This window comes from Eumetopias jubatus, unplaced genomic scaffold (assembly GCF_037043125.1).
Source record: "Eumetopias jubatus isolate StellerSeaLion01/CBP00866 unplaced genomic scaffold, mEumJub1_p1.0 scaffold_17, whole genome shotgun sequence".
Taxonomy (NCBI): Eukaryota; Metazoa; Chordata; class Mammalia; order Carnivora; family Otariidae; genus Eumetopias; species Eumetopias jubatus.
In genome coordinates, this window is record NW_028274823.1 from 6,348,050 (window position 1) to 6,360,165 (window position 12,116).

General features: G+C 48.4%; 1 protein-coding gene across 3 annotated transcripts in view; it reads left to right on the forward strand.

The window, feature by feature from the left end:
- The window catches only part of CUNH10orf90 (chromosome unknown C10orf90 homolog), a 229,561-nt gene that overhangs the window by 133,835 nt on the left and 83,610 nt on the right, over positions 1-12,116 (forward strand). For 2 of the 3 annotated variants that reach the window (XM_028119882.1, XM_028119883.1), the window contains exon 3: positions 10,773-10,864. In XM_028119882.1, the coding sequence (XP_027975683.1) occupies positions 10,773-10,864 (92 nt within the window). Of the gene's footprint in view, positions 1-3,940; positions 3,963-10,772; positions 10,865-12,116 lie in introns of those variants that run through there. The other variant, XM_028119884.1, reaches the window with a different exon arrangement.

Here is a 12,116-nt window from a genome sequence, read left to right on the forward strand (position 1 = left end):
CAGGCTTGATCTCAAAGCCAACGATGCATCCTCGCTCATCCTCCAGAAAGCTGCCTCCGTGGCGAGACCACCGAGCCAGTCCTGTGGCAGCCTGGGTCACGCCAGGGGAGTGGCGGTGGGGGCTCTTTCCGGTCCCTGTTGTCCATTCCAGGGTCCCAGTTTTCTGCCACCACCTGTGAAGGCAGAAGGGCCCCTATAAACTCAAACCACTCTGTGACTTTCAGTACCAGGTAATAATGACTTTTGTTCAGCGAGCTTGATGTTCCTTGGAGAAGAGGGTGCGTCATGTTGTTTTCCGCTTGACGAGAGAAGCTGGAGTGGAGACGCCGTGTTCTCACACACACGCCCGCAAATGTGCCCGACACCTTGCGGCTGGCAGTCTTGGGACAGGGCTGCATGGCAGAGCTAGGGTGTCCCTGAGGCCGTGCAGGCCACAGCCACTCCACATGTTACAGACGGGGAAGCTGAGCCTGGAAGATGGGCTGACCTGCTCAAGGTCACGGTTGAGTGGCCAGGTGGCATCTGAGCCCAGTGTCCTTGCCGCCCCTCTGGACTCTGCCCGCCATGTCGTGCCGTGTCCCTTTTAAAGCCAAAAGAAAGGAGGGAACACTGCTTTGTTTCAACCTCTTCCGCTGTTCCTGTGTGCTGCCCAGACCCAGGCCCCCTGCTTATGGGAGTCTGCCCATTCCCTGGGAGCCCAGCAGAAGCCCTGCCCCCCGCCCCCCACCGCTGCGAGGCCCTGGTTTTCTCTGACCTGGGCTGCACCCCCTTCCCCCACTCATGGAGTCATTTTTGAGAGGGGAGCTGTGTTCTCTCCTTTCCACATTGGAGCCCACACTGAAGGTATTTGGGTTACATGACAGAGGCCACCTCTGCTTACATGCTTACCTCTGTCAAGGACTTAAAACAAGATCCCTTCCCTGCTCCCCTCCCCACTGTGCATGTGGGTACAAAGGGGGGGAAATTATAATTTTTCAAAGATGCTTTTTTTTTTTTAAGATTTTACTTATTATTTCAGAGAGACGAAGAGAGCATGAGTGGAGAGAGGGAGAAGCAGACTCCCCGCTGAGCCGGGAGCCTGACGTGGGGCTTGATCTCAACACCCTGGGATCATGACCTGAACTGAAGGCAGACACTTAACCGATGGAGCCACCCAGGCGCCCTTCAAAGATGCTTTTAAGAGGGCTACTAAAATGATCCCTCCATGCGTCTAATCTCTTTGCCCTACCTCCCCTTCAAAAAAAGAACTCTAGTGTTTGCTAAGAAAAGATCTGGTAATAAGACCAACGGGAAATCAGAATGAAAGGCAGAAGGTGACCTGCAGAAAGAATCGAAAGCAGGAACTCGAAGCAATATTTGTATGGCCGTGTTCACGGCAGCATTATTCACAGTAACTGAGGGGTGCAAGCAACCCAGTGTCCACCGACACATGAACAGAGAAACAAAATGTGCTCCAAACAGACAGTGGAATATTACTCAGCCTTAAAGAGGAAGGAAATGCAGATTTCACCTACAGCTCGCAGGAACTCTGAGGACACGCTCAGTGAAACAAGCCAGGTGCAAAAGCACAAACGCTGTATGATTCCACGTACGTTAGGTTTCTAGAGTAGTCAAGTTTATAGAGACAGAGAGTAGAATGGTGGATTCCAGGGCCTGGGGGATGGGGAATGGGGAATTCATTTTTATGGGGACAGGGATTTAGTTGTACAGGATGAGAGAGGTCTGGGGCTGGATGGTGGTGGTGGTTGCATCACAGTGGGAATGTACCGAATGCCGCTGAATTGGACACTACAAATGGTTGAGATGGTAACTTTATATATGTGTATTTCACCCCAGTTAAGCGGTTAAAAAGACGACAGCCCACAAGAAGAAATGATCAAATCCACATGGCATTGAAAGAGGTCTAGTTTTGTGTCTCCTTCCCCCGTTAGGCTATGAGTTTTTCAAAGGCGGGGACTCCAGTGCCCTATTCATCTTTGCTACCCTAGCACCTAACTCAGGTCCTCCAAGATGTTGGGTTCTCATTAAACGTTTGTGGCACTGAGCTAGTGGTGTGATTACAGGAATACTGTACACGAGTGGGCGTCAGGGCTTACAGACTGGTGCATATGCACGATCACATTTGGTGCACAGCCCTTGTGCTGTCCCCCAGGGAGCCAGCCCGGACACCAAGGGCCAGAGACACGGCGCCTCAGATCCCAGGCATCTCAGAAATCAGCTACAAAATGGCTGCAAAATTAGTGGATAGACTTTTAAGACATCTTTATTACCTTAATTTTCTGAGATAAAAATTCTGTGTAAAATTGTAGCTGATAATGGATTCTGTTTTCTCTAGGGCCCGTTGGGTGCCAGGCACGGTGCTGAGCCCACAAAACCTTCATTTATCCCATTTCATAGTTCCCAGCCGTCCAGTGTCTATGTCAGTATGCCTCTCTGTCCGAGGAGCAAACACAGGCTTGGGGGTGGTACGTCTTGTCCGAGGTCATAGCATTAGAATGTGGTGATACCGGGTGTCACCTCAGCCATGTCACCAAAACCCAGGCACTTTCTCAGGCTTCAGAGATGTTACCAGATCTACAGGCTCTTCCCGTTTCTACCTTTTCTACAGGTACAGCGATCAATAATATCGCAAAGTCTTAGCTTGAGGCTCACTGGATGGGTGACACTTGCAGGTTATTTAAACGGGGCTCAGCTTCCTCACCTGTAAAACGGGGGTGATAATAGCGCCCTCCTCATAAGGCCATTTTGAGCATTGAAGGAGATGACACTGTATCCAACATCAATTGTCTTGCAGAGAGGGAAAAGGAAATTTTAGCCGTTGAGATGTATTAGTGACACTGACCAGTCTCAAAGCACTTTGAGATTATCCAGTGAAATTTACCTTGGTTTGGTGTTTATGAAAAGGCTTACAGAGGTGCTGTTCATTTATGTAATGACCCATGCTTTCACTGTCTTATCCCAGGGGATGAAACTACTTTCCTTAGGAAACAGCGTATTTCATTTGAAAAGCAATGAGTTATGCAATTTATCATGTCTCCTTTTGGCCTTGGCTGTTGCAAACTCGCCCTTAGGTTGTGATTCATCCATGCCAGTGTCATCTTTAGTCCAGGCGTTATGGGTCAACGATTTCTTTAGCTTGTCACTTGCTTCTTTTATCACAGTTTTACCTTTTTTAAAAAAAATCCTTCTTGCTAATTATAAGCTACCTCAAATGTGGTCGGGCATAAATTATAAAACAATGTTCATTATAATTTAGTGTCAAAGGTGTTTTATTGTATGAAAACCAATTGTTCTTACAATAGCTTGCATGGTAAACAGGCTGTCCTATTGCCCAATATTCTAGATAACCTGGTTTGCAGAATTTGGTAACATATTAAAAGTGGGTTAAACAAATTAACATTGTGATATTTTCTGAATGCATTTTCATACTCAGGGAACTTTTAAACAGTAAAAATGCGGCTTGGTAAGAGAACCAGCATCATCAAAACCAGGCAAAAAATAAAGTACTCACAGTTTCTGGGGAGGAAGAGGAGAAGTTGGTATCTGAGTTTAGGCAGGAGCGAGCATAGCTCCTTGTCTGGCATCTCAGTGCTCTGCAGAAAACTGTTAAATAATGGTCGTGCAAACTTCTCTTACTTGTCAAAGAAGCCTCAGACAGAAACATCAACATGATGATTGTTGCTGTTGCTAACGAGAAATGGAACCCTGGTGGACTCCCTGCCCCATCCTTGTTGCCACATAAACATTCTGGTGACTTCATCACAGGTAGAACACGCTGAGGTTCTTCAGCCCAGGGCGGACGGTGGGAGCCTGACTCATTCCAAGAGTGGTACAGATGTAAACGGTGCCTGCTCTTCTTCTTCTTTTTTTAGCCAAAAACATCCTTGTCATTAACAGACCTTTGAAACGGAGTCAAATGTCTTTGAAACGCCAGTGGAATATGATAAAACTGTCCGAGGAAGGTATGTTGTGATTTTTTTCCCCGCAGATGTAACTCTTGTCAAAATATAAAATAATTGGTTCATTCGGTCAACATTCCGTGAGCGTCTGCAGTTGGCCAGGTGCTGGGCTAGGCACGGAAGGAAGATGAGTAGGATGTCCCCTAAAGACCTCGGTCCACTCAGGGAGAGCCTCGTGAACAGTTACGGACAGAACAGTATGGTAGGGGCAGGCGGTCGTGACAGCCTGTCGGGGGCACCGATGCGGGCTGAATTGTGTTCCCCCAGAAGATATGTTGGAGTCCTAACCCCCAATACCTGTGAATGTGACCTAATTTGGAAATGGAGTCCTTGCAGATACAGTCAAGATGAGGTCAGACTGGAGTAGGGTGGGCCTTAAATCCAGTGTCTGGGGCCCTTTGTAAAGAGGGAGATTTGCAGACACAGAGACACGTGACAATGGACACAGACATGAGAGTTCTGTTGCCATAAGCTAAGGGACACTAAGCCCAGCCAGCAACCGCCAGCAGCTAGCGAAGGGCAAGGGAGGGTTCTCCCCCGGGTCCTTCAGAAACAGCATGGCCCTGCCAACACCTTGATTTCAGATTTCTGGCTTCCAGGGTGAGAAGGGAGCTAGGCGGGAAAAATCGGAAAGGTGGCACCTGAGAACAAAGAGACATGGAAGCCGCCACAGCTGGGAAGTAGCTGCAGGCTTGTTTTAAGGATTTTGAGCCTGGTCTCCCGGAGCCCCAGGATCCCATGCCCACAAGCTCAGGTTTTTATGTGTATGTTTCCCAGGCCCTGTTCAGGTGTCGGGGTGGGGAGGGCAAGGGGGGCATCCTTTCATTAGGTTGTTCAAAGGAGCCACAAAGTCACAAACTGGTGATGTCAAGGGGTCTGGGGGGAACCAGACAAGAGACGAGGCTGGTGAGGTCACCAGCTTGACTGTGACCCTGGCGAAACCAGGCAGTACAGGGGAGATTAAATAGATGGGACGGAGCAGAGCCTATTTCATAAGAGAAAATAGGCGTTGGCTTTCCGCTGGACATTGGAAGTGGGAGAAAGGAGGGGCGTGGAAGGGGACACCTCGATTTCTATTGTGGGGGTAGGAGGATGGGGGCTGTTCACCAAGATAATGGATGCAGGGTTGACGGGGGGAGAGGCAGGGGAGGCCGGTGGTGGCAGCGACCTGCGGCGAGTCGGCTGGTTCCCTTTCAAACTAGCCGAGCTTGAGCCTGGTTCTAGCTGATGCTCACAGATGAGATCTGGCTCCTTCCTTGGCATTGGTTTATGAAGCAAGCAAAGGCCACGATGTGTCTGAGGTTTGGCACGAGAGCCCAGAGGGAGAACAGGGGGGTCAAGGAGAGAACCTGCAAAGGAAAGCAAGACACAGTAGCCAGGACGGAGGAAGACAGAAGACCCGTTGTTCCAGAAGTCAAAGGTGGAAAGGTCTTCCAGAGACACTGGGCAGCTAACAGGGTCAGATCCCACAGAAGTGACAAGTTCCATTTAAATTTGACAAGTGATTCTGAGAAACATCTATTTTAAAATATTTTCAGAAGGTATTGTTAAAGCACGGTGAAGGCTCTGAGCAATCTGTGGTTCCTGTAAGACTGAAAATGAGGAAGGGCATTTACAAGTCCCAGAAGGGGGCACCTGAATATGCCTTCTCTGTCCCTGACGTGCATGATAGGAAGGCAGACAGGGTGCTCACTAAGCTACCTGAAGGCTGGGCGCTCCCCAGGTGCACCCCACGTTGGTGGAGTGATTTGCCGGGCAATGCGCCATGGTGCTTGTGTGCTGTTTCTGCAGCGACAACTCCAGCTGTGTTGGGTGCTGTGTGGGAACTGTCGGGATTCCTCGCTCCTGCCCTGGGCTTTACCCAGTGTGCCACTGGCCATCCTCCAAATATGCTGCAATTTCCTGCTCTTATACCTTAAGCCATTCCCGCTTTTCTCGTTTGCCTTGGCTCGGGCTCTGTCACCTTCTCTCCACCCCACTTGGACATTTGTCTAAATTCACCCCTCCTATGGGTCCATTTCAAGTATCCCCCTCCCAAACCCTGCTGGGGTCCCTAGGTGGGCAGTGCTCTCTCCGTGGCTTGCTGAGCCATGGGTGGGAGAGCTGCTCTCCTGGGCCCCCAACACCCTGGATGCTACATCCATTGTTGCTCTGGATTCCATGGCTAAAGCACATCTTCCTCCAGAGAGGAAGTCTGGATTCCAGGATTATCTGGCTCAAGGCCTCATGAGTGACATGATGCTTGTGGCCTCTGGGAAGGGGCTCAAAGTTGGGGCTGGGTGGCTTTGGATGAGAGTTTCAGGCTGATGGAGACAGAAGCACGTACCATCCATCCAACCATCTCAGCAGAGAAAACCTCTCCAGATATGCCCGTGTGCTGACACACTCCCTGGGGCCACCGGACCAGAGCACTGGGCACCAAACACAACTGAGCCATAAACCAGCAATGAATTTTTGGCTAATTAGGCTGATGTTTAAATTCATTTCAAAATAAAAGTCAACATGCTGACATTCTAGATGGCTTCATTTTAACTGAAGCCATTGATTAAAAGTCCACTTAGATCCTCTAGATACGGTTTTCTAAAAGTCATGGGGTGTTTTTGCATCAAAAGCATGTGGTTTCCTCCTGGGGCTTCAAAGTCATCGTTTGTAGAAGAGGAGCTTGCTGGCCTAAGACCAGCAGTGTTCTTGGACCTGAGCTGCATCGAATGTTCTGTAGGGCTTGCTAAAACTTTGATGGCTAAGCCCCACCTGAGTTTCTATTCAGTAGATCTGCAGGACAGTGAATGGGACCCAAGAAGGTGCATTTCTAACAAGTTTACCCATGATGCAGAGGCTGGTGGTCTAGGAGCCTCACTTTGAAAGCCCTCACTCTTAAACAACACTGTGAAGTAGGACCCCATTGGGTTTCCAAGAAGCAGAACCCGAGGCAGGGATTGGGGGGGCATGTGGGAGAGGGTGCTGTCCAGGAAAGGATTGTGAGAGAGTTAAGGAACCCTGATGGGGTCTCAGGTACACTCTGGCCCTTGGGTTACACTCGGAGCATAAATAATAGAGCTTCCTGGCTTTTGTACCCCTTTCTTGCCCCCCCCCCCCGCACCCCGGGCGGTGGGCAAACAGAGAGAAAGGCATAGCCTCCCCAGAAGATGGTTCTCAGAGAAGAGTAAAGCTGTGAATCGCTGACAGCTGTCCTCCCAACAGCTGGGGGATAGGCCAGCCCGCCACAGCAGGGCATGAACAGAGACAGCTCCAGGTTCTAATTTCGTCGAGGGGAGACCAGAATCAATGAGGTTACGTGACCTATACAAAGCGACACAACTAGAATTTGGCCCCGCCCAGGGTTGCTGGATTTCTGTGATGACATACACTTGTCTGGTGTATGTCCTGCAGGGGCTCAGGGCCTGCCCACCCTCTGCCAGTTTCCTTTTAACCAGGACAATTTCTTGATGTAGAGCGGACTTCAGCTGCCCCAGTGAGAGGTCAGGGCCAGACCAGCTCCCACTGTGGGGCGAGGGAACAGACCGGTCTGGACCCCTCCTGTCCTTACACCAGGAGCAGGACCAAGGCCAGGTGCAATCCATTCTGGCTAACGCGTTTTCTGTATTGGAGACATGAACCCTTTTCCCATGAGAGTGATGGATCGCCACTGCTGGAAAAGCCAAAACTTTTGTTCTTGCTCACCTGCCCCAAGTGTCCCCCCTGCTTTGCCTTCCTCAGAGATGCCAGCGCAGGTCACCCGATGGTGGGAGCCTTTACCGGTGGTGACAGTTCTGTGGTCAGGTGGGAGGGCTTGTGTCGTTACCACATGCTGGGCACTCTGCTCGGGCCTTGCTATTCATCATCTCATTATTTCTTATCACCACCCGAGGACATGGGAAAATAAAACCCTGACAATTTAAGTAACTTACCCTAAATTACTTAAATTGACCAAGTGGTTAGTGGCAGAGATAGATTTGAGTCAGGGTCTTTCTTTCCCGGATTCTGTGCTTTTAACCACTCCAGTAACTCACCTCCTCGCGTCCTTTGAGGTCATTATGTCACGCATCCTCCTGTGTGGCTTTAGTCCTATCTCATTTTCACTCAAAACTAGGTTCATGGCTCCAAGTTCCAAGTTTACTGGTTTTGGGAATTCTCACACATATTGAACATTTTCTTTTAATGTTGCCATTATGTGGCTCATAAGTTTTTGCTTCCTTTCTTTCAATAAATAGCACATTGTCAGTGCTTACCCTTGTTTGCCACATAGACTTTATAGTTGTTGTTTTAAAGGCCTTACATTTCATTCAATGCATCTACCTCAGTCTCCCCAACTAGCCTGTGATGGGCATAACAGTGGTGCCCCCAAATATGTCCAGGTCCCTAGAATCGGTGGACATCTTACCTTTCATGGCAAAAGGGACTTTGCAGATTGAAGAACCTTGAGACGGGACAGCTCTCCTGGATGATCCGTGGACCCGATCTAATCACAAGGGTCCTGGTAGGAGGGAAGTGGGAGGCTCAGAGAGAGAAGGAGAAGAGATGGTGGAGGCAGAGTTTGAGTGACGTGGGGCCAGGAGCCAAGGAAAGCCGGCTGCTTCTTGAAGCTGGAAAGGCAAGGAGACAGACCCTCCCTAGAGCCTTCTGAAGAGTGCAGCCAGCTGAGACCTTGACTTGAGCCCTATGAGACGTGCACTAGACATCTGATGTCCAGAGCTATAAGGTATCACATCGGTGTTGTTGGAGCCTCGAAGTTGGTGGCCACTGATGTAACAGCCACAGGCCACTAATGCACAGCCCCTGCTTGTCTGGCCCTGGTTCTGTCCCTCCTCCCCACAGGGGTGAGGCCACTTCCCCGGAGCTGATGTTGATCCCATGTCATCGTGTTCTGGGCATTGTGTGCATTGTGCTGAGGGCTAGTTAGTTAGGTCAGTTGAACTTACCCAGTCCCTCTATAAAGGTGGCTCCCTTGTCACCCCCACTTCACAGCAAGGAGCCAAGGGATGCTGAGTGACTTGCCCAAAGTCACACATGTAGCTAGAGACTCTGGGACTGAGTGCGGTCTGATGCTAGTGACCATGTGGGCCTGGGGTGGGAGGTGGTGCCGCTTTGGTGACGCTCACGAACAGTCATAAGCAGTGTGGTTTATCAGGCATTAACCCCAGGTCCCACCCCAGGGCCACCTACTTTACACACACGAGCCTCAGTGCCTCAGTGACAAGGCTGGGCAGGAGGTGTTCTTCTCTGCATTTTATGGCTAAAGAAACTCTGAGAAGATGAATAACTCATCTGCTGCACCTGAATTTGGGGCTAGGCTGGGCTGGACTGGGCTGCAGCCTGGGTTTCGCTGGCCCCCAAGCCGGTGCTGACTTTAGAGTTCTTGACACGATGCTGCCTGACTAGAGCCAGGAGATTTCCATCTTCATCAGCTTTATTGTCAGCTCATCATGACGTATTGACTCTGCACAGAAATCCATGAGATCTTTCAGGTCTTATATTTGCGCTTCATGGAAAGTAATCTGTGCACATCATCTGGGATGACTATCTCTGTCACTCGGTAATGGGCAGAGATGGAGGCACAACCACATGTATGGGGTGGGGCTGATGGGGGCTCTGTCGTCACCTAAGGACGAGGTGAGACATGAGCAGGCTTTGGATGGGTCAGTAGAGGCCCTTGAAATTCCTGCAAGCCATGTCCTGACCCCTTTGCTAACCTGCCAAACATAAAAATACTATAGCGTATCATTTGCTCCATAAAATGCTTTGAGTTATTTTAAAATGCTTTGAATTGAGTTATTTGAATTATATGTAAATTTTTAATGAATGCTTCTCATGAGTTGATGAAGACAGGACTCTAACTTAGGGAGGTGCTTCTTAAATCTCCTTTTTCTCGTCACCAGCCCCAGCTGTTGGGGAACCATTCCTTGTAGGCTCTGGAAAAGTCACTTTCCCAAAAATACCTGCATTTGGAAGTCAGCATTGTTACCAGGACTGCAGAGACTGGGCCACACAAACTCTCCTTTTTACTCCACCTTCCTGTGTTTGTAGACATTCCCGCATTAGCAACAGGTGCCCAGGTGGATCATAGTGCTGCTGAGTTGTGGATTCTATCCAGGGCTCCATGAGGAGTGCAGGGTAGGTTTGGTGGATCAGGAAATTCCACATTATCTATCCTTACGAAACTCATGGGTGGTGGGGCCGGAACAGGAATCCAGTTTCAAAATTCTTGGCCGCCTGCTGTGTGCCCTTGGACCTGATGATATCCTGGGCCATCGGGGTGGTAGGTGTCTCTGTGGGGGGCTCTCCACCGTGTCTCACTTATCCCTGCGGTATTATCACAAAATTATCCCCAGCTATTCCAAAGCAGCTTCAATCTCCGTGTCCGGGCCACGCATGGCTCCTTTAAGCACTGTTGTGTTAAGAGATTGGATGGAAGTTGGTCTTATGTTTCAACCTTTCTTAATTCTAGTGGTGTTGGGAACCTCTTAGATGTGATTTTCTCTCCTGCTGGGTGTAAACTCGGGATGAGGCAGAATGTGAGCAGTCCAAACTTGTTCAACTATTACTGAATCTAGGAACATAAACAACTGCGTGAAAGAAGGAATCTTGCAGCCTAATTGTAAACTAAAGAATAGTAAAATCAGGGAGCCTAAATCAGGGGATGGAATGAATGAGGGAAATGTTGTACAAGGTTTTATCATGGATCAGAATATACCAGATTCATCCTTGGCTGGTACAGTACCTAACTAGGTGACGTGGATCTTTATAGAAGAGTTATAGATTCCATCTTATCCTTTCATATACTAAAAAGTAGCAATATTATCTCCTTTTGCCTAGGATTACGGGACAACCAGTACAGTACAAACGATCAAATTGCCTTTAAAAATCTTCAGTCTGATGTTACAGAGAAGAAATCTGACTTCACCGAGGTAACATATTTCTAACTTCTCGAGTAGTCGGCAAAATGCAGCCAACTATAAAACATGATCATTGGCCTACTTATGATGTGTTTGCATTTTATTTTGTTTAGTCAAAACTGAATTAAGGCAGCAGAAGATCTAACCATTGGTGACTAAGACTTGTTACATTAAAGGATGCACTGTATATTTAATTATTTTATAATCTTCACCAACAATTTGTAAATTTACAGTATCATAAGAGAGTACAGTGATTGAGTCTCAATTTTAAACCAAAATTAATCTGCCAGAGAGAGACAGAATGATGCCATGCAACATTTCGAAGGTAGAGAAGAGAAAATTGGAAATCTAACAAGCTGGTATACATCGTTGTATCTGCGAAAAGCATCAGTTGTCTGAAATAGGGAGAAAATTAGAGGTCGTATTTATAAAATGAAATGTTTCTGATCCCAGAGAACAAAGCACTCTGTACAGGGTGGTTAATATTGCCAGTGTGTCACACACCAGGTTCTGGCTAATTGACTCATTGCATCTTTCCCACGATCCCGGGCGGGTGGTATTATTATTATACCCATTTTGCAGGTGAGAAAAGTAAAGCTCCAGTAGCTCCCTCCGGTAGTTGACTTGCCCTGAACCTCCCAGCTCATAAGCTGTCGGGCTCCAGAGCTTCTGTTCTTATCTTGCTCTAAAGGGCTGGCATAGAGGAAGGCCCAGTTAACAGATCTTAAAATGTGGACTTCCCTGCCTGAAAGAATCATCCAGGGTGTCGTCTTTCACAAATGGATAATCTGCCACCACCTTTTGTAATTCTTAGAGATTGTGGGATTAGAAGAGTCGATGTCTCATGACAGATTAAAGTGGCAAGGGTATCTGTAAAAAAAAAAATCCTCCCCCCAAAATGGTTGTCTTAGGTATTACCCTTTGATTTAGCTTTGCATTTCATGAAGCTCAGAGACCCCAGGCCTGAACTTCCACACGATGGAGAAAGGATGCTAATCTGGGTGTGAGATCTAGTCATCAGTACTTAAAATACTTGCATCAGGCCCTTTCTGTGTGGAAGCACCAAGCTCACTCTCTGAAGATATAAAGATGCCCGGCTGTGACTCATCTGTTTCTGGGGAGCAGGAGAAGGAATGTCAGGTTGCAGGGAAGGAAATGAGCAGGAAGAACAGTGGATCCTTGAGAACCACCCTTGGGAGGAGGTACCCAGTTAAGAAGGGCAGGATAATGATGAAGTTGATTGCTACTCTTTTTATTTTTTTTT